This window comes from Populus euphratica, unplaced genomic scaffold (assembly GCF_000495115.2).
Source record: "Populus euphratica unplaced genomic scaffold, PopEup_1.0 scaffold44.1, whole genome shotgun sequence".
Taxonomy (NCBI): domain Eukaryota; kingdom Viridiplantae; phylum Streptophyta; class Magnoliopsida; order Malpighiales; family Salicaceae; genus Populus; species Populus euphratica.
In genome coordinates this window covers 1020728-1041294 of record NW_011499865.1, presented here as the reverse complement: position 1 = coordinate 1041294, position 20567 = coordinate 1020728, and the positions used below count along the sequence as shown (strand labels likewise).

Below are 20567 nucleotides of genomic sequence, written 5' to 3'. Positions count from 1 at the left end.
TTATAGATTTTCTATTTTTTTATTGTATATATTATTTGTTATCTCCGTTTAAACAATTATATAGTTATAATTCAATCTCTAGGAACCACTTTGCTTAGCAGCTGAGATGTGATTGTGGGTTTTGACTTAATAAAATATCTAGTTAGAATAATAGTTTAGAGTATAGTTTCAAATAATATAATAAAAGTGCTTTTGGATTGTCTCGCATAGTATATTAAGGGAGTCTTTGTTTCATGTCAAAGTCTTTACAGGGAAATATTTTTAAAATTTTTCTATTTATCTATTAAAAATATTTTTTAACTACAATATTATCTAATTATTTCACTAATCATTATTTTTTTTTGTCATTACTATTTTTATCACCAACTCTTTTATCGCTATCATTGTATATAATATTTTTTTTTATTATTATAATAAATTTTTTATTGTTATTGTTATTGTTTTACCATTATATTTTTAACCATCATAATAATTACTTTTTTTTTATCATTTTTTTTAAAATATTATTTTCATAATCTCTATCATTTTATTATCATTATCATTAAAAAATATTTGCATGAAAAAATATTTTTGAAATCAAATATTAATTTTTTTTTGCATATAAAATATTTTATAAAAAATATTTAAGTGAAACAAATAAATAATTCTTTTTTAACCAACAATGTTTTGATTGCAATGCCACACGCACACTCTAAATATTTTGCTTTAACAGCAAATAATAAGCATATACAAGGATGGATTTGTTTTGTGAAAAATAAAACAAATATTAGAAAATTATTCATTGAAAATTAAACGTTTTCCGGCCAAGCTCTCAATCTTTTTATTGTTAACATCCGTTTTTGTTCAAGATTTTTCAATAATTTTCATGAGATTAAGTTATGCCATGTTAACCATTTTTCAAAATAAGGTAATATTAAAATTGATGACATATACGTAAGTTTGAAATTGTGGCAGATCCATATTTAAAAAAAAAAAACACATAGTGTTATATCTACATTTAAAAAGTATTTTAAAAAATATTTGAATTTTTTAAATTAATATTTTTTTAATAATTTTAAATTATTTTGATACATTAATATCAAAAATAATTACTATAACCACAAACACCCCCAGACCCTAGCTTTATTAACAAATAGATGACACCATGATTTGATTTCATAAAATAGAAACACTGAATTTCAAACAAAATCCTAATGCTCATCAATCTACTTCCATCCCCGGGTTAAAATTCCCTTCCAACATATACAGAAAATTCTCTCATGGAAACAGCGGAGACAGGAGACTCCTTGTTTAACCGCGAAGTTACAGATAGAACAAAAAAATCTAATGTTATTTATCCTAACTTAGACTTTTTGGAGCTTACGTAAAGCATAGAATTGTATTGCAACTATTACTTTTAAGTTAGTCAATAAAAATCTATGTACATAAATAATTGTATTATAATTATATATAATTTTTTAATTAAACTATGTATTTTAAGATTTTTAGACTATATATATATAAAATTCTTATAATTTTATAATCTGAGTAGACAACTTGGTTGATGGAATCATGACGGCGATGGCAAATGCTGGATTAAAAAGGTCAGAGTGCAGAATATATAAGTGGTGAGATTGACTACTCCAGCGAAATTGAGAATTCTAAATTCATTTAGGGAAATTGGATTCTATCATATGATTTAAAGAGTAAACGAACTTCATACAATCAATACTGCAAAGTAAAATGAAAAATGTCGAACTTGACCTTGAGGGTTTAATGGTGCACCTGACATCAATTCCTCGGCACAAGCATAAAGCATCCCAGCAAATCAATGAAATCTCCTCACCTACACTGCAAATTGCAGAAGACCCATATATAACAAATCGCAATTCCTATAAACCAGAAGGCGATTCCACTTCCCATGAATTTTTATCTGTCTAACATGCTTCTAACTTCCAAAATACTAGCATTCCTTCACTCCATCGCGCGGCTTATCCCATAATCACCATGAAATCTTGGCACAAATACATGAATTTGTCATGAACCCCGTTCAAAAAGCAAAGTATTTGAGTATACGACAACGTTTCTCACCCTAACAAAAGAACATTGCAGTTTTGATATGCTAGGTGCAATGGGATTAAAAATCACCTATCCCCGAAACAGCGAAAACTATTTGGATTGCAGCAAAGCCTAAAGAACGAGCAAGTTATGGAGCAAAACAACAGTTGGAAGCAGGACAAGTGACTGATCAGGGATTGCATGACATTTTCATTCACACCACATGACAAGAAAAGAAAAGAAAAAACCCATTAATTTCCGAAGCATCATCAAGTGATTCAACATAATACAAAATGGTTCACAATGGAAGTAGCATCGAAGATTAATTAATGCCTTGGCGAGCTAAAACTGCAACTACTTGGATCTTTGCCTCATCTTTAGACGTTCTCTCTTCAACCTCCTCGTTCGCTTTTTCTTCCATTGCAAAGACAGGTAACATTACCAATTAATCATTCTCGAATCTTTTAATTAAACAGGCTTTTCATGATTCGTGTTTTCTAGAAATGAGAGATTGGATCACCTTGGCTCTCATTGTAGCAAATGGAGCGAGAGAGAAACCCTTCTGCTTCTCCAATGCCTGGACATGCAAGTTGCAAGCTCGCGAAGGGGTTCGGCCCTTCTCGGAGTTTTTATACACAAAACCTCACTTTATTCGGTCTGGGTCAATAGAATTGGGTTTCGAAACGGATCCACTGTGAAAATTGAGGCTTGTTTGCTTGTTCTAATTCTCATAACGAGTCAAGGTTTGTCTCCCTGCCATGTCTAATGAAATCCAAACCGCTGATTTTGCCATTGAAATCTACGGTTTTGGGGTTTTTATACAAAAAAAATAACTATCAATTTTTTTTTTAAAAAAATAAAACTAAAATAACTACCACTAGTTTGCATATCAGCGTGATAAATTATGCCATTATTAACTTGAGATAGTAATTTGTTTTGGAATACCAGTCAATAGCTATCCGAATGAAAATAAAAAAATAAAAGAGAGATGCAGAGGTAGCTTTCTTTTTAGAAGATCCATTTTAAAAGATTTATAGATTTTCTATTTTTTTATTGTATATATTATTTGTTATCTCCGTTTAAACAATTATATAGTTATAATTCAATCTCTAGGAACCACTTTGCTTAGCAGCTGAGATGTGATTGTGGGTTTTGACTTAATAAAATATCTAGTTAGAATAATAGTTTAGAGTATAGTTTCAAATAATATAATAAAAGTGCTTTTGGATTGTCTCGCATAGTATATTAAGGGAGTCTTTGTTTCATGTCAAAGTCTTTACAGGGAAATATTTTTAAAATTTTTTTATTTATCTATTAAAAATATTTTTTAACTACAATATTATCTAATTATTTCACTAATCATTATTTTTTTTTTTATCATTACTATTTTTATCACCAATTCTTTTATCGCTATCATTGTATATAATATTTTTTTTATTATTATAATAAATTTTTATTGTTACTGTTATTGTTTTACTATTATATTTTTAACTATCATAATAATTACTTTTTTTTATCATTTTTTTTTAAATATTATTTTCATAATCTCTATCATTTTATCATTATCATTAAAAAATATTTGCATGAAAAAATATTTTTGAAATCAAATATTAATTTTTTTTTGCATATAAAGTATTTTATAAAAAATATTTAAGTGAAACAAATAAATAATTCTTAAATTTTGTTTTAGATTACCAATCATATCATGTCTTGATATATCAATTTAACTTAAAAGAAATATTCAAAATAAGCCAACTTTATTGCTGAGATTTTGTATCATGATAAATATTGTTTTTTTGTAAATATTTATTGTTTTGAAATGTATTAACATAATATATTTTTTTATTTTTTAAATTTTATTTTTGATATTCATGTATTAAAATAATTTAAAAATATAAAATTTTTAATTTAAAAATAATTTTTTATAAAAAAATATGAGTAGGGTGATGATAAATTTAAAAATAAATTAATCTGTTTGAAAATATGATTATGATTATTTTTAAAGTATTTTTTATATTAAAATATATTAAAATAATATTTTTTTTATTTTTTAAAATTTATTCTTAAAATTAACGTTTTAAAATAATTTAAAATATATAAAAAATTTAATATTTAAATTAAATATTAAATTTTTTTAGAAACGGTGCAACTGTATTCCCAAAAAGTTCTTGGAGTGAGATGAAAGTAGTATCGCCCGCCCGTGCCCTGCAAGTTGGACCACCAAGCATCAGCGCTGGCCCCTCCAATTTCAACATATACATAAATCGAACAAACCATCCCCAACTCTCCCCTCTCCCCCCTCTCGTCCCTTTCTGTTACACTCTACAAACAAATCCAACCGCACAAAACCCAGCGAAAAAAAATCATTTTCATCCCCATCTCTTATTCTCTAGACCCTCTCTCTTTTTTATTCCCCATTATCCCGAAAAAAATCCACTCACGCACAACCACTTGCTTGAAACGCACTATGATAACTCTCTCTATCTATCTCCAAAATCAACAGACCTGAGAAGCATTGGAGTGGCCAGCAATGGGAACTGGATTGTCGAAGGACGCAGACGGCAGCTCCCACGGAAGCGAAGAAGGAGAAGAAAATCTAGACCATGCGGGAGGTCAGCTTTATGTTTCTCTTAAAATGGAGAATTTTAAACTTAAGGGCGAACTTATCCCTCATGTCTACGGTTCCGTGCCTCTTGTTGGCTCTTGGGATTCTTCTAAAGCTGTAATACCTATTTATTATTTATTAATTTATTTTATTTATTTTTTTAAATGTTTAACTTAAAATTTAATTCAGTTGCATTTAGTTTCTTAACCTCTCATTTGCTTTTGTTCATGTTTCTAACTTAGCTTTCCATGGAACGTGAATCGGCTTCAATGTGGGAATTAAGCTTTGTCGTTCCACCTAATCACGGTAACTAATTCATTTTTTTGTACGTTTTTTTTTTTTCTGGTAACTTTTGTTTGGCTGCTGAGAAATTTAGAGAAGAGAAAATGATTTTTTAGGATTTGTTTGTTAATTTGAGGAGTAATTTGCCTCCATTTCTTGCTTAAGAGAAACATAAAAACTAGTTTTCAGATTTCAATCAAACAGTAAACACTATAAGGCTCAGTTATTCATTATTATAATTTTGTAGGTTTCTTCTGAGTAACCTTTTCTTTTATTGGTTAATTATGCTTTGAATTTTAGAAACTTTGGATTTCAAATTCCTGTTGAAGCCAAAGTACAGTAATGCCCCTTGTGTGGACGAGGAGGGTCCAAACCGGCTGCTCACTGGGGGTACATTGCAAGGGGAATCAAGGCTGGCGGTATTCAAGAATGGTGATGAGATTCTGGAGTGTAGGGTGTTTATTAAAGCTGACAGAGTTTCACCTTTTGATCTTGCGGCAAGTTGGAGAGCTTATCAGGAGAATCTCCAGCCTTCAACTGTTCGTGGAATTCCTGATGTCAGCATCAATTCCACGCCAGTGGCAGGAGCTGAGGTGCATCTTCTTTTCCTGTTGCTATGTGCTGCATAATATCTTATTTTTATCTTTGTGAGATTTCATTTCTTTTATGTACCAAGAGTGAGAAGAAAAAGGTTTTAATTAATATGTTTCTTTATATTCTTATCATTTGTATGTGCCTAACGATTGCTGAGCCGCAAGCATTTCATTTATCATGAATTTACTATCTAAAAGTTTATGCTCTATTGCTCCTTGACCTGTGAGCTAAAGTTTTAGGTGCGATACTCTAATGTTTATCATCATTTTGTTTATGATGTTGTTTTCTCAGCGAGGCTGTTTTTGGGCTATAGCCCATCCACTATTGTTCTTGTCAAATCACAGTTGATTAGAATTGGATATCACTGTTCTTTGATTGCTATTATTGGTTACCTATGGGCTAGGCCCTATTTTTGGGCTCAGTTCATTTGTTATCATTGTCATCGAGTGTGTTTTCTTAAGTTTTGTTTTCATATATTTAGATGTGAGTGCTGGGCGGGGGGGTTCACTGAGCAAACTTTATATGGATCTCAAGTGTAAATTTTGTTGTGACCTTGTTGACTATGTGAGCTGCTCCACCAACTAGCTCAAATTTTCAAGTTGGTTGCTTAAATTGGTATTGGAGCTTGCTGTGGTAATTTTTTATTGTTGTCCTCTGATTCAAGTTTCTCTAACTAGGCTGCTTTATCTTTTCTTTTCCCACTTGCATGATGCTGTTATATGTTTTTTTTAAAAACCTACTCCACGTCCAATTGAGAGATTTTTTAAATGACATGCAACTGTGGACTTCTTTGTTGAAACATTTAATTTCCATCTTTTTTTACTGGGTGGACTGTTAGAGCCTGCGTGTTATTGCGGCCAACCATGCGGTTGGCTTTTGGCCTCAATAACAAACTTAGCCTTAGTGTCATGATCCTTTTCAATCTAAAAACTTGTGCATGCTAAAAAAAATATTCTTCCATTTTTTTTTTCAGAACGGCTCTTCGGCTAGCTTGGAGCTTGATCTTGAACATTATGTTGTCCCAGCTCCATCAACTTCTGCAAACTCTGCATTGGTGTATGCAGCTAACAATGCAGAGAATCCTAGGTTTTCCAATGTTGATGGCCCAGGCAATGCTTCATTTTCCTACAAGGATAGTGTTGTTTCTGCGGATCGACCTGCAACTATTAAGGTTTATCTTGGTAACCTATCCTGCAGATATACAGTTAATTTTCATCATGGCCTACAAAAATTTAAGTCTACCTGAAATATGAGGATGTTCTTTTTAATCTTCTATCATTTGCCTGCTCATAAAATTCAATGTCTCTCCAATTAGGAGGACAATTTGATGACTTCAGCTTTGTCATGCCTGAACTTCATATTTTAGCATGTGCTATTGTTAGAATACTTAGGTTCATTCCAGTTGGTCAAGGAGCAGTTTGATGCTACCTTTTAAGATAGGGCATTATCATATGATGGATGGCTGCTAGATGCATCGTTTCTCCTTGTCATTATGTTATTCCAGTTCTGATGCATTTTACAAATGTTCAAATAGCAGATGGAGGTTGTTATCCCAGATCCATCCAAAATTTATTCTGGCTCTGGGATGGTCGAATCAAAATCAGTGGGGACATTTTCATCTCTGCAAAAGCAAGATGGTCACAGGGGACTCTTTGTGGATAGGGGTGTTGGATCTCCTAGGCTAGTTAAATCATCAAGTTCTGGCGCATTTTCTTCTGGTCTCAAACTGGACACCGAAACCAAGGTTTGTACCAAATATTTCTCACTGTAGGAAATCTTGCAAGCTTAATTATTTTCTGTATGTAGAGGTGGTTTTGCATCATTGTTTTATGCTGTGTTCCTTATATTCTCAGAACTCAATGCCAGCAGCTGCTGGAGCTGTGGCAGCTGCAGCTGTGGCCGATCAGATGCTTGGACCAAAGGAGGATAGACATTTGGCGATTGTTCTGGTATGTATCTGCATAAGTTAGTGGTCAGAACTGGTGATAATATTTATTATCGTTCTACTTTCCCTCTCAGTTCAATTGTAAAGATTTATAGGTTAGATTTGGTACCAAATTCTACAAATAACTTGAAAGTTGGATGCTGGAATTTACTTAGTGCTTGTTTATATACTTTCATTTTTCATAGTTCAAAAACTAATCCATGAGCACTGTTGATAATTAAAAATTCTAACTATTGCTTGGATTGTAGGTTGGTTTACCTGCTCGAGGCAAAACTTTTACTGCAGCTAAACTTACAAGATATCTTCGTTGGTTGGGTCATGATACCAAGCACTTTAATGTTGGAAAGGTCTGTCATACATCCTTTGACTATTACATTTGAAAAGCTGAAGCGTAATATAATACTGTATTTGGCTGTAACAGTATCGGCGCCTTAAGCATGGATCTAATCAGGTATGCATAGGCCTTTATAGGTTTCTTTGGTTATATTAGTCGTTTAATGATTTATTTTTTAATGATAAAGGAATTGTTCTGCATTGTTTGTTTTCATGAAACAATGATTAATGCTGTACAGTTCATAGACATACAGTGATTTTCTTGTTTGTGTGTCTCTCCCTTATGTTAATTGAAAAAACTCTTTAGTCTTTTCCATGGAATATCATTGTGGTGCTTCCTACAGCTATATTAGCTAAAGCTACAGTCTTGTAATATTTCGTTGCTTGTCAGTCATGTGGCTGAATTTCAATAATTGAATAATTAAAATCCATTTTTTTTTAATATTAATGCTAGTAAAAACTTAAACTTTAATGTGATTTCAAGATTTGTTGAGCATTCAAATCTGCTGTATTATATTATGTCTGTTATCACAGTATAATGTGAAGGAGATTACAGGACGAAGTGCAAAATTCAATGGTTATTTTAGATATGCATATAGAAAAGAAATTGATCCAGAAATTTTTTTTATTGTATTCTTGTACTATTTATTGCACTCATGCTATGCTCTGGCTGCATTTATTTTGTTTTTTTTTTCTTGATGATTCTTGTGGATGCAGTCTGCTGACTTTTTCCGAGCCGACAACCCTGAAGGAATGGAGGCACGGAATGAGGTAATATCTATTAAATAAGTGTTAGTATTTCGTAGACCACAAAAGCATTTTTTCTTTCATCCTGAGACTGTTTTGTGTTTTTTGGCGGTCTGTTGGACTGATGGAACTTGTGAAACTGTCTCTATGAGTGAGCAAATCAATTATTTGGTTGGACTAATTCAGTTTCTGGTTTAAAATATGGGTTGCTGCTCAATTTCTCATCTGGATATAGTGATGGAAGATTTATTGATTTCTAAAAGTTGTAAATTGTAAGGCATTAATTTCTTAAAATCTTACAAGTTCTGCGTGATAACATCTGAATCAAATTGCTTTATTACAGTTATTATTATTTATTTGAAGTATCCTCGAGTCATTGAGATCTCAAGATCTTGTTCATTTGGATTTTCAACTCTTAAAGATTTGTTGGCTATTGGTCATTAATAAAGTGAAATTAAAGTAGGTAATAAAAGGAAAGCAATTACTGTGCAGTGAGAATAAAGAGTGGAACTGAGTAAGCATGTTGCAGGATCTGACCTTTTAGCTGGTTCAGCAATTTGGCTCGTTCCAGATACAATCCTGGATGAATAAAGTAACCCGAATAATAATTAGTAGTAAAGCCTCCCAGATATATTGCCGTGTCCCTCAAAATATGCTGTTACTTCTGAACTATTATTTTTTCTTACATGGTTGGGAATGATAACACCATATTAACCTTCTCCTTTGCAAATAGTTTTAATGTATCGCGTGCTACTAGGTAGCAGCACTGGCAATGGATGATATGATTTCCTGGATGGAAGAAGGTGGCCAGGTACACTATCATATATTCAGATATTAGTGACATTTCCGTGGAACTTTCCTAATCCTTTAGTTTGGTTCATTTTAATTTCCTTGTAGGTAGGGATATTTGATGCCACAAACAGTAACAGGAAAAGAAGGAATATGCTGATGAAAATGGCTGAAGGAAAGTGCAAGGTACTAAGACCATATCATTGCAAAAGGTCTTCAATTTCACCAGTAATATACTAATATAATTTTTAGGTGAAGAACATCCTTTTGGGATGTGTACTTTTAATGTGTTTCACCTTGAAGTGATATGCACTTTGGCTGCCTATGTTATTTTTATTTCCTTTTCCAAATCTCTCTGTCTCAAGAAACTGAATTTCACATATAATTCCCAAGCGTGCTATTTATCTTGTTATGATATTATTCTCCAAGCTTAAGAGTAAGATGCTAAATTTGGAAGTGTTATAGTGCCTAGTATGTCTTCATCTTTTAACTGCACAGTCGATATCTTAAAAGAAGGATAATATTATTCTCACTCCATAATCTATTTGTATTACTCGGATAAAAAAACCTTAATTTTATTTTTCACAAATGATGATATTAAATGTTGGTTTATATTTATATCTAGAAAATATAGCTAAAAGTACAAATTCTTTCCTTTTGTAATTATGATATTCGTACTTTACTTTCTTTCTTTTTTCCCTTTTTTTTTTTTTATCATTACTCCACCAAATTTATTTTTTTGGAAATTGTATTTTGGTCATGCTTCATTTTTTCCTCCTAGACATCATCCATCAATAAAACATTTATTTCAAAAAATTTAATAGAGTAATTAAAATTTTAAGAACTTAAAATTTTATTTACTTCTTTTTTTTAATTCAATTTTAATTTTTATAATTAGAAAGTAATATTTCAGTAAAATCTTGATTATGTGAAAACAAAAAATAGAAAAGACATTTCATAGTTTTACTAAAAACAAAGGTTAATGTAGTCTATCAATATATTTTGCAATAAATATGGATTGGGAATAGCAAACTATGGAGTGAGAATAACACCACCCTAAAAAGAAGACTTTCTTATTCTTTCGCTTCTTTTTTCCCCGAAGAATTTCCTTTATTTTCAAATTGCTAAAAGTTCCCCTTAATAACTCTTGTTGGTGGTCACCGAGAACGAAATTTGACTGGAAGGTGGGATACAACCAAGATGCGATGAGTAGTCCCAAACTCTTTTGACATTTGTTCTCTTTTTACTGCAGATTATTTTCTTGGAGACACTGTGCAATGATGAACGCATAATTGAAAGAAATATACGTCTCAAAATTCAACAAAGCCCTGACTACGCAGAACAGTATGGTTACTATCTAAAATCACCGGCTTCTTATATGTGATGGACATGGGTACTTACTATGTAGGCCTTGGTGTTATTTTCCAGGCCAGATTTCAAAGCTGGATTGCAGGACTTCAAAAGTCGGCTAGCCAATTATGAAAAGGTAGTTTCATGTGCTTCTAATATCTTCTCCTTTTGAGATTTGGTCACTACCAATGAGGAATTTCAACTTTAGGTTAAAATTCACTTTTATTTACCAGGTTTATGAGACAGTAGAAGAAGGGTCTTATATCAAAATGATTGATATGGCCAGTGGACATGGTGGACAAATACAAGTAAAAGCACACCTTTTTCTTTCCCCTTCTTCCCCTTAATTTAATTGTTCAGAGATTTTTTTTTCCTGAATTCAGTTATAGGCAGCAAAGGATGTAAATTGATAGTGCCATTTTGTTCTATATGGTACCTTGGATAATTCAACTTTTTTTCATGAACCCTGTATATAATAAAGGACCTTGTCTTTGAACTTACTATGTTCTATGTGATTATTCTATAATACAACTTGGTTTCATACATTCAGGTTAACAATATCAGTGGCTACCTGCCTGGGCGAATTGTTTTTTTCTTGGTAAGTTGTCCTGCCATATCTTGGATCAATTATTTCTTAGCAGATTATAGAAAATGTTCTGCTGGGCCACTTCTCGTTTCTAATTTTGAAATTCTGTTATCATCTCTGCTGGCGCTAGTGATACTCAAGTTTCTGTTGAATCTTAACTACCATGTTTGTTGAAAATAAATTGTAGTCTCAAGAGAATATTTGTTCAGAGATTTTCATACACTTCTATGTGGAGCAAGAACATGGTCTTTGCTTGAGTTGTAAGCAATGGCTTAAATAAACAAAAAGAAACTAAGATGCCTTAAGTGATGAAACATGATTGACCATTATTGTGACAATCTCTTCCACTGCTATGATCTTGCTGATTTGAATGTCATTCTTTTCACTCAAACCAAGAACTTCTGTTAATGTGATGCAGGTGAATACACACCTTACACCACGCCCAATATTACTTACCAGGCATGGAGAGAGTCGGGATAATGTTAGAGGTAGAATTGGTGGTGATACTGTATTGAGGTAGTGGTTCACGATTTATTAATTTTCTGGTATAGTTTGAATTTGTTGTAAATGTTATATTTTGTCAAATTAGCTTTAATCTTGGATGACCTGTAAGGTATGACTCTATTCTCGATCTTGTGTTCATTGCACTGCTACTGTGTTTCACTATATTAGCACAGATGCCAAAAAGAGTATTATTTTTTGTAAAGTATGATGGGGATATTTGCAGATAGTGTTTGGCATCATTTCCTTTCTGTTGTGTGAAACTAGCTCTCCTTGAAGGGATAATCTGCAGACTTTAACATAAAGCTCTTTAAATTGACCTCTTCAGCAGTCTTGAAGGCTTTGCTGAAGTTTGTAATATTCTCCATGGAAGCCATGTTGGCTTCTTGCTGCTTACAGTATTGCAGTGAAGATCAGCATCTCTCTTTTACCCAATAGTGTTTGAACGTAAATCTTTTATGATTAAGAGAGGAGCAAAACTGCTGAGCATGGAAGCTGACTGGCTTTCATAGCACTCTTGTTAGCAATGTTATAATTGATACGCACCTGAGAGACCAAATATAAATCACTTTGTATCTATACATACCCACTTATAATAACTATTAATTATGCATGGTATATTCTTACCCTTTTCTTTATCTTTTTTTTTTTTTTTGTTTTTTTTATTGAAGTCCTCAAAAACTTGATACCGATGCTGATAAGTTCTTTATGTTTTTAAATTTTGAAGGCTTTTCCCCCCACTTTTCCCCCCTTCAATATTCACATCTGTTTTTCAAAATCAATCCAAAGATGAGATTTGTCATAACCTAGAAATAGTCCCACCAATGTCCAAGAGCAGTGAGATGCCTTGATGTGTGTCAATTATAATGCCACATTATCTAGTCTTTCTATCTTCAATCAATCTTCCCTCCATGTCTACTGCCAATTGTGGTTTCATTTTTATTTTGGTTTAATTCTCCATGCTGACATGTTTCCTTCAGCTTCTAATCTCTCTTTTTGACACATTCTCATTTTCTGCAAACCTTGGTTCTTCTTTGAGATTTGATTTACCCTACTCATTACTGGAATGCACTATAATCTGTTTCTGCAGTGATGCTGGAGAAATTTATGCAAAGAAGCTCACTAACTTTGTCGAGAAACGACTGAAATCTGAAAAGGCAGCATCTGTAAGCCCCATCAATCCTAATGATAAACCTTTTGTGTCCACATCTATTCTGAGTGTATCTTTGAAAACCTTTTTTTATATATGAGGTGCTCCTGCAACTGTCCTAACTTTTTTCACTTTAAGTAGTGAAGTTATGTGCGATATGTCTTCTAGCAATTATAAATCAAAGAATTCAGATATTACACAATCAGATTTTTGGAAGCTTTTGTAGCAACACCATTGTGCTGCTAACCACAATAATTTTTTAAAGATAGAAAGGTGGGTTTTTAATAGCATTTTCATTTAAGATTGGCCTTTTCTTTTCATGATGCTTTGATGTTTTGTGTCAATGAGAACACCATGCTTCTAGTTCAGTTTAACAGAATTGCTACTATTTTTATCATGCTAGTGTGACTGTCTGCATCTCATCATAGTTTCTTCACTTTGTAGCTCTTATTTTTGTTTTCTTTGGAAAGTAGGAACAATGATTTCACTTATAATTTATTTATTTGGTTCCTTTGAAGATCAGCTCAAGAAGTTTTTCCAGAACATAAAGATAAAAAAAAGTGGTATTTTAATAGGTTTTACATTTAAGGTTGGTGTTTTCTTTTCTTAATGCTTTGATGTTTTGTGTCAATGAGAAGGATTCTAGCTGTTAGTCGATGTTCAATTTAATATAATTTGCCTGTGTCACACAGCGTATAGCGAAGATAAAACCATGGTTCCGAAGTTCTAAGGTTATAGACCAAACTATAGAGAAATCTAGAGAAAATTCTTTGGTATTTTTATTGAATCTAAATAATAGTCTTCTTCTTTATAAAACAAGCTAGACATCCCTATTTATATTAGTATTAAAAATCCTTTATAGGAAATGATTTCTAATTAAAACTTACCTAATTAATATAATCCACCTAGTATTAGAATTCTTAAATAGTAAAATACTAATTACATTAAAAGTTTTAAGTTAAGTAGGAAACAAATAATTAAAATTCAAAATTAACTAGGAAAATAATTAAATCAAGAAAACAATAACTTCAAACTTCATATGAGATGCTTTCAGGTTTCTTTGCAGACTTCTTTTCAAGTTTAACCTTGTCGATCTAGTCCATAAACTCTTGAGATAATTGTTCTATGTTAGTCTCTGCTACTTGAGACAAACTTGCTACTTGAGACAAACTCGTCCTTGAGTTATTTGTCAAAAATTGAATTCTTTTGCCCCAAAGAAACAAATACTTGAAATATAATATTGTAGCTAGCTTATTCATGAAGTAACATGTCCTTAACCTGTGAACATTGAAAACATAGAAGAAGAAAACAAATATTCTCTCTTACTTTTACATTGATCAATCTATCCCTTATATACAAGATATGAAACTTATATAGGAAAGTAGACTAATTAGAATCCCTACAATTAGGCTCTACATTACTTCCTAATTATGTGTTATTTACAACCTATAACAAACATAAAAAATTAATTTATTGTGCATGTATAATAACAATAAAAAATCTATATATGATATAACTTTTGTTCCTATGAAGTCCTCTTTTGGTTCACTCATATTTTTTTGTTTAAACTCGAGTTCATCATTATTTATGTCCTTCAATACTTCAATTGTTGTATTTAAAGGAACACCAAAATAATCTTCCATGATATCTCTAGAGATTTGTCAAAAATTACCGAGTCCTCCATGTCATTGTTTGCAAGATCTTCATCATCATATAAATCTTCTTCATAATCTCCATCAGGTTTGTATAGAACATCCTCATCATTGAAAGGTTCTCGCTTGTTTTGACATTCAATCATGTTGATCGATTTATGTCTCTCAGGTTGTGGTTGTTTGTTTTGATCTGATAAGGTCCCATGACTTCCATCAAGTTCATCTTCATCAACACCCTTCATATAAACAAGTGGTTATATATAAAAAAGTGGTTATATAGATGGAATTTAAGGAACAAGTCTAAGGTCAAGTCGGCCTCGAGATAAGTCTTTAAACATGTTCTTTTTCTCTTTGCAATTCTCGTTTGTGCCTTCTATCAACCAAAATAGATATTTCTTATCAAATGAATACTCATGGTCATACCAACCACGGGGATTTGCATGAACTGGTTCAATGACAGGTTGGCTGCGGATGTCATCCCCATTGTGTGCCTCCCTTCTTTCTTAGTTCATGCTTGCACGCAACCTTAGTGCTTCAAGCCTGGTTGTAAGGTCATAAACTATGGTATTGATGTCGCTAAATCTAGTTTGCATTTGCCCCTCTAAGGCTGTTATCACTACTAAATGGCGATCTAGTTGATCCTAAATAGCCTACACCCCCTAATCACCTTCACAGAAATGGTTGTCACTCCATAATTCTCTTCACGATTCGCCATTGATTTAGATGTTGACTCGCGCTAATACCACATGACACAATGTATATTAAGATAAAATTAGAGTTTTCAAGCTCTAGGGTTACAGATTATAAATGAAGAGAAATCTATAGAAAATTCTCTGGTACTTTTATCGAGTCTTATTAGATAATAATATAAATTATATCTTGGGACCTCACCTAACAACTTAAACTATTGGGTTGAGTTGGTTCTTTGATATGGTATTAGAGCCTTGATGACCAAGTGGTCTCAAGTTCGAATATCACCATTCCCATTTGTTTGATAAAAATTAAGCATAAGGTAATGTGAGTCTGTGCAAGTTTTAAGTTCAAAGAGCTTTTGCTTGAAGGGGTGTGTTAGAGAATAATATAAATTTGGATTGAGTTGGTTCTTTAACAAGTCTAAATAATAATATTGATCTCCATTAAATAAACTAGACATCCCTAATTATATTAGTTCTAAAATCTTTTATAGAAACTGATTTCTAATTAAAACTTAATTAATAGAATCTATTTAGCATTAAGATTCCTAAAAGTAAAATACTAATTAAATTAAAATTTCTAAGTTAAGCAGGAAACAAATAATTAAACTTCAAAATTCACTAGGAAAATAATTAAATTCAGGCTTTATATCAAATGTTTTCAGATTTCTTTGTGGACTTCTTTTTAGGCTTGACCTTGTCAACTGAAAATTAAATTCTTGGGATAATTGTTCTACATCACCTATTATTTTTATCATGCAACTTGCAACTCATTACAGTTTCTTCACAATTTAGCTCTTCTTCTTCTATCTTCCTTTCCCTTTTCTTTTCTTTTATTTGGGAAGTAGGAACGATGATTAATTTGTTTATCCCTTTGAATATCAGTTCAAGTTTGGTCTTTTCTTTTCTTAATGCTTTGATGTTTGTGTCAATGAGCACACCAGGGTTCTAGTTTGTAGTCCAAGTTCAACTTATCATGATTGCCTGCTGTTTTTATCATTCTAGTTGTGACTCTCTGCAACTTGCTACAGTTTCTTTACAATTTAGTCCTTTTTCTTCTTCTCTTTTTAGCTTTGGGAAGTTGGAAAACTGATTTCACTTTTAATTATTTAATTTATTCCATGGAAATTCTGTCAAGTAGAGTGTGTTTAGAATGAGCCATATGAATTCTTATGACCATTGTTCTGATTTTGCTGTGGTCTAGATTTGGACCAGCACACTTCAGAGAACAATTATAACAGCAAGTCCTATCCCTGGATTTCCCAAGGTCAGTGTGAACCCCCTCAGAACACTAGTTGGTCATTCAGAATTGTGATTTACTTTGGCTGATTTTGTTGGGTAGTTGATAGACATTGGAATTCATTGTAGAAAAGTTCACAATTTGTCATTTTGATAGATCCAATGGCGTGCCCTTGATGAGATAAATGCTGGAGTATGTGATGGAATGACATACGAAGAGATCAAGAAGAACATGCCTGAGGAATATGAGTATGTTTCTTCTCATACTGTCTCTTTCTCTGTCCCCTCCCTCCCATTGCTTTACATTCTCACCTTAATAATTTGTTTTCTTCTAGTAAACTCCTATGGTGATCAGTTGAAGTTGTCTTAAAACAACACGTTTGTATTTTTCTCATGCGCTCGGACATTATTAGTTGCTTCCCTGAGGCCTGATGCTTGTATCCCTTTGAGCAGGGCACGCAAGAAGGACAAGCTGAGGTATCGATACCCTCGTGGAGAATCTTATCTTGATGTCATCCAAAGGTTTGCATTTTGCAGCTTTAACTAGAACCTTTGATACTTCATATTCCTTGTCTAGTAAAAACTAATTTCCACATTAATGCAGGCTAGAGCCTGTAATTATTGAACTGGAAAGACAACGGGCACCCGTTGTAGTCATTTCTCACCAGGTTATACATTAAACATGCGATCTTGAATATCCCGATGCTTTGGGTTATCAAGCTAATCTCTTATTGCTTTATTTGTGCAGGCTGTATTGAGAGCATTATATGCATATTTTGCTGATAGGCCTTTAAAAGAAATTCCACATATCGAGGTAATTCCTAATAATTCAGAACTCGTACTTTTTTTTTTTTTTTGTAATGAAATTGATGGTAAGTAGCTTAGGATGAACATGTTTATATGAATCAGGGGATTAATTATTCTTCCTGGCACATCGAGTGATGCCCTGTTATTAGAAGGCTGGCCTGATGCTTGTAAAGTGATTTGCGGGCTTCTAGAACGAATTGTTTACGCATTCTAACAGGTTGCTTGTATTCGACTTTCAGGTGCCGCTTCATACAATAATAGAGATACAAATGGGAGTTACTGGAGTCCAGGAAAAAAGATACAAGCTCATGGACTGAAATGCCTGAAGAAAGTTTTTGGGACTTTTTACACTAACTCAATGCATTTTTACTTTCACGTGCTCTCCATTCATTGACGAGACGCATCATAAGCATAAACACAACGAGTGTATCTAGAATAATCACCACTCGGACGATAAAATTCTTATTGCGTAATCAATAATGGCCTTCCTTTCAAATTTCAATGCTTACAACAAAGTTTGAGCTGCATTGGTTTTGTTATTCTGGAACTCGACTGTTTTAGGTGCAAAACACTTGAGCACATTCTAGTGATCCGCTTTCTAAATATTTCACTGTCCAAATTAAGCGTATTTCGAGGACGAATCCGATTATTTTTTAAATTCCTTACACCCTAATCCAAGATTATTGTGAAAGCACTGCCCCTCAGTCATACATGCCAATGGGCGCAGCACTTCCTTGCAAATGGTTCGCAACAGGTTGGCTGCTCTGCGTCCCTGCGAACGCCGTTTTAGTTCTAAATCATCGCTGGATTTCTGGCCGTTGGTTGAGTGCCGTTGCAGGATGTCGAGTTGCTGACTTTTGGATCTGATGTTAATAGTCAAACTATGAGTAGGAGCCTTAGCTTGTCACAGGTAATTGGCCATTGCCTCCGAGACAGGTCAGGCGTCACGAGCCTCTACCCAACGCTGAAATTGATATCTAGCCCGGAAACATGCAGAGAAAAGGGAGGTGCTGACTGGTAGTGGTGAAGCAGCGGTGGGACCCCCGAACACAAAATTTGATGCCCAAGACCAGTTAGGCCCCTACCAAGTCAACAAGAAAGACATGAAAAGGATGGCATAGTAGAGATATTAGATCTCTTTTTTCATCTTGGGATCCCTGCCTCCCTATTAAACAATTAAAATAGCCACATGAAGCCAATAACCCCAACCTCTTCTGCCGTCGCCTTCACGAGTCCTCCATTTCGACTTTCTTCTCTTCTTTCCTATGCATGACTCCCATTAGCTCCTTGGATAGAGGGATTCTTTTTGACTTCTAAGTACACTATAGACATTAGACACGCTCTTGTTTTATTGCTAACTAATACACGCAAGTGTTCCAGAACACATTGCCCGTAATCTAATCCTCAATCAACGACTTCATTTTCACGTTGATGTCTTCTTTATATATTTAATCCCCATATTGAAGTGGTGGTGGTAGCAGATTCCATTGGTACCTAGTTGTCTACAAAAAAGATCATCCTATACTGTTCTGTTCATGTGTAATAAATATATATCCTCAACCTTTTCTCTTCTACAGACATCTCTCTCTTTAAACCCCAAAAAACAAAGCAATGCCGAGTGCTATCGAATCACCAGAGCACAATCCAATGAGTCATCTCATCAACAACATATCTTCGTATGACAGCAACATAATGCTTGCTGCAGTTATATCCCTTCTTTTAGTAATCCTCTTTGTGTTGCTTCTCCACATCTATGCCAAGTGGTTCTTGGCACAAGCTCGCCATAGAAGAAGATCAAGTTCTGTGTCTGTGTCTCACGTTCTGCGTGCTTCAAGATTCCACCATTTCCATAATTTCACTGTTGACACTACTTTCTCTACTTCCCCTTCAAAGGGTCTTGATGGATCAGTCATTTCTTCAATTCCATTGTTTGTTTACAAAGCAGAAGAGTGTAAACAAGGCTTAGAGTGTGTCATTTGCTTAAGTCCCTTTGAGGAAAATGAGGTTGGCAAGAGCTTGATAAAGTGTGGTCATGGGTTTCATGTTGAGTGTATTGATATGTGGCTGAATTCTCACTCTAATTGTCCTGTTTGTAGAGCTCCTGCTGTGGGTGATGACAATGACATTGCTATTGATGATCTCAAGTCCACGGAGGTGAGTAGGGAGTCAACAGATGAGAGGGGCTTGAGTGACGGTGGGGCTTCTAGATTGGAAATTGTCACTGATTTTTCAAATTCTGAGAATGAGAATGGAAATGTTGTGGTAGATCGTGATTGTTTATCAGAATCACCATCTACTTCTTTGTCTTTGAGTTCTTCTTTGAAGAGAATGTGTAGGAATAGATCAGAAAGCAAGGTATTCCCATCAATTAATGCGACTGCGCTGGATGCTTGAGAGATTGTCTATGTTCACGCAGAATATTTGCATTCCACATTGTATAGATCTTTTGTAAGTTGATATATATCATATAATTTTTTTTTTCATCTCGATTGCCATTACTCGTCGGGTCATGTAATCTTGAACTATTTGATCGATTGTCACTTGATTCTCTTTCTTAAACATCTCTTGAATCTTGCACTAGGTAAAGAAAACACAGCTCAATAATCTTGGCCTTTTACGGGTTAGTTCTAAAATTGGTCACACTCATTGTTAGCTGAAGAAACAGTAGTTTGATCAAAGAACTGGCGTGCACCATATCTGTCCATGATCTGAAAGTCATATGCTTAGCACAAGGCATCGCAAGGGAAGAATCTTGACTGAGCTGTAGCTGGTTATGGAGTTGTGTGTGGAGCATGGCTGTATCCCTGACACATAATTGATGCATGGGGCTAAATCCGTATTATGTCTGATGAGTAAATGAAAAGGTGGGTCTTATTTCCATCACCAATTAAGAGGTGGGCCTATATGGAGAGGTAAGAGAGGACAAATTCTCTCGTAAAGTCTTCCATGGTTTCTGCTTGCTGTTTTGGAGTCTTGCATTAAACAAATGGCTACATATGAGCGATGTACAAGCTAGGCCTCCCTAGTTGGTTGGTGTTTAGCTCACAAATCCAAGAGGTCAAGGCTAACGCAAGAAACCAGAGATGTGTACGCTTTCCGTTGATTAGAGCTTCTGGCTTCAATTTGTCTCATCCAGATTTCAGACCTCAGCTCAATTTGTTGTTTAACTAAGAGACATTGGATATATAATCTGTCGTCATCGATAGCAGGGAAAAAAACGAAGAAAGAAAGTAAAAGAATTATACGAGCCTTCTGATA

The 20567-nt window shown here is 33.6% G+C and overlaps 2 protein-coding genes across 4 annotated transcripts; both read left to right on the top strand.

Annotated features, from left to right (window-relative positions):
• The first annotated feature begins 4330 nt into the window (after positions 1-4330).
• On the top strand, positions 4331-17833 carry LOC105125944 (6-phosphofructo-2-kinase/fructose-2,6-bisphosphatase-like). Of its 3 annotated transcripts, none has more exons than XM_011026624.1 (23): positions 4331-4759; positions 4885-4948; positions 5225-5517; positions 6492-6689; positions 7056-7262; positions 7372-7467; positions 7712-7810; positions 7885-7914; positions 8514-8567; positions 9301-9354; positions 9441-9518; positions 10585-10676; positions 10761-10818; positions 10916-10990; positions 11233-11280; positions 11687-11784; positions 12860-12935; positions 16468-16530; positions 16660-16751; positions 16956-17024; positions 17107-17170; positions 17251-17316; positions 17549-17833. In XM_011026624.1, exons 1-23 carry the CDS (start codon positions 4568-4570, stop codon positions 17624-17626), a joined length of 2244 nt encoding a protein of 747 aa, XP_011024926.1. In that variant the 5' UTR covers positions 4331-4567; the 3' UTR covers positions 17627-17833. The 3 variants fall into 3 exon arrangements, with proteins under 3 accessions (XP_011024926.1, XP_011024925.1, XP_011024928.1); XM_011026623.1 differs by having other exon boundaries at positions 7053-7262; XM_011026626.1 differs by lacking the exons at positions 16956-17024; positions 17107-17170; positions 17251-17316; positions 17549-17833 and adding an exon at positions 16838-16919 and having other exon boundaries at positions 7053-7262.
• A 799-nt stretch (positions 17834-18632) lies between these two features.
• Positions 18633-20567, top strand: LOC105125943 (RING-H2 finger protein ATL63-like). Its single transcript, XM_011026622.1, has 2 exons — positions 18633-19757; positions 19891-20567. Exon 1 carries the CDS (start codon positions 18921-18923, stop codon positions 19701-19703), a length of 783 nt encoding a protein of 260 aa, XP_011024924.1. The 5' UTR covers positions 18633-18920; the 3' UTR covers positions 19704-19757; positions 19891-20567.

Excerpts from the sequence above, each read along its gene's own strand:
- LOC105125944 (XM_011026623.1), top strand. The coding sequence starts at position 4,568 with ATGGGAACTGGATTGTCGAAGGACGCAGACGGCAGCTCCCACGGAAGC. Across the intron at positions 6,690-7,052 it reads ATCGACCTGCAACTATTAAG|CAGATGGAGGTTGTTATCCC; the intron begins GTTTATCTTGGT and ends ATGTTCAAATAG. Across the intron at positions 10,677-10,760 it reads AGCCCTGACTACGCAGAACA|GCCAGATTTCAAAGCTGGAT; the intron begins GTATGGTTACTA and ends GTTATTTTCCAG.
- LOC105125943 (XM_011026622.1), top strand. The coding sequence starts at position 18,921 with ATGCCGAGTGCTATCGAATCACCAGAGCACAATCCAATGAGTCATCTC.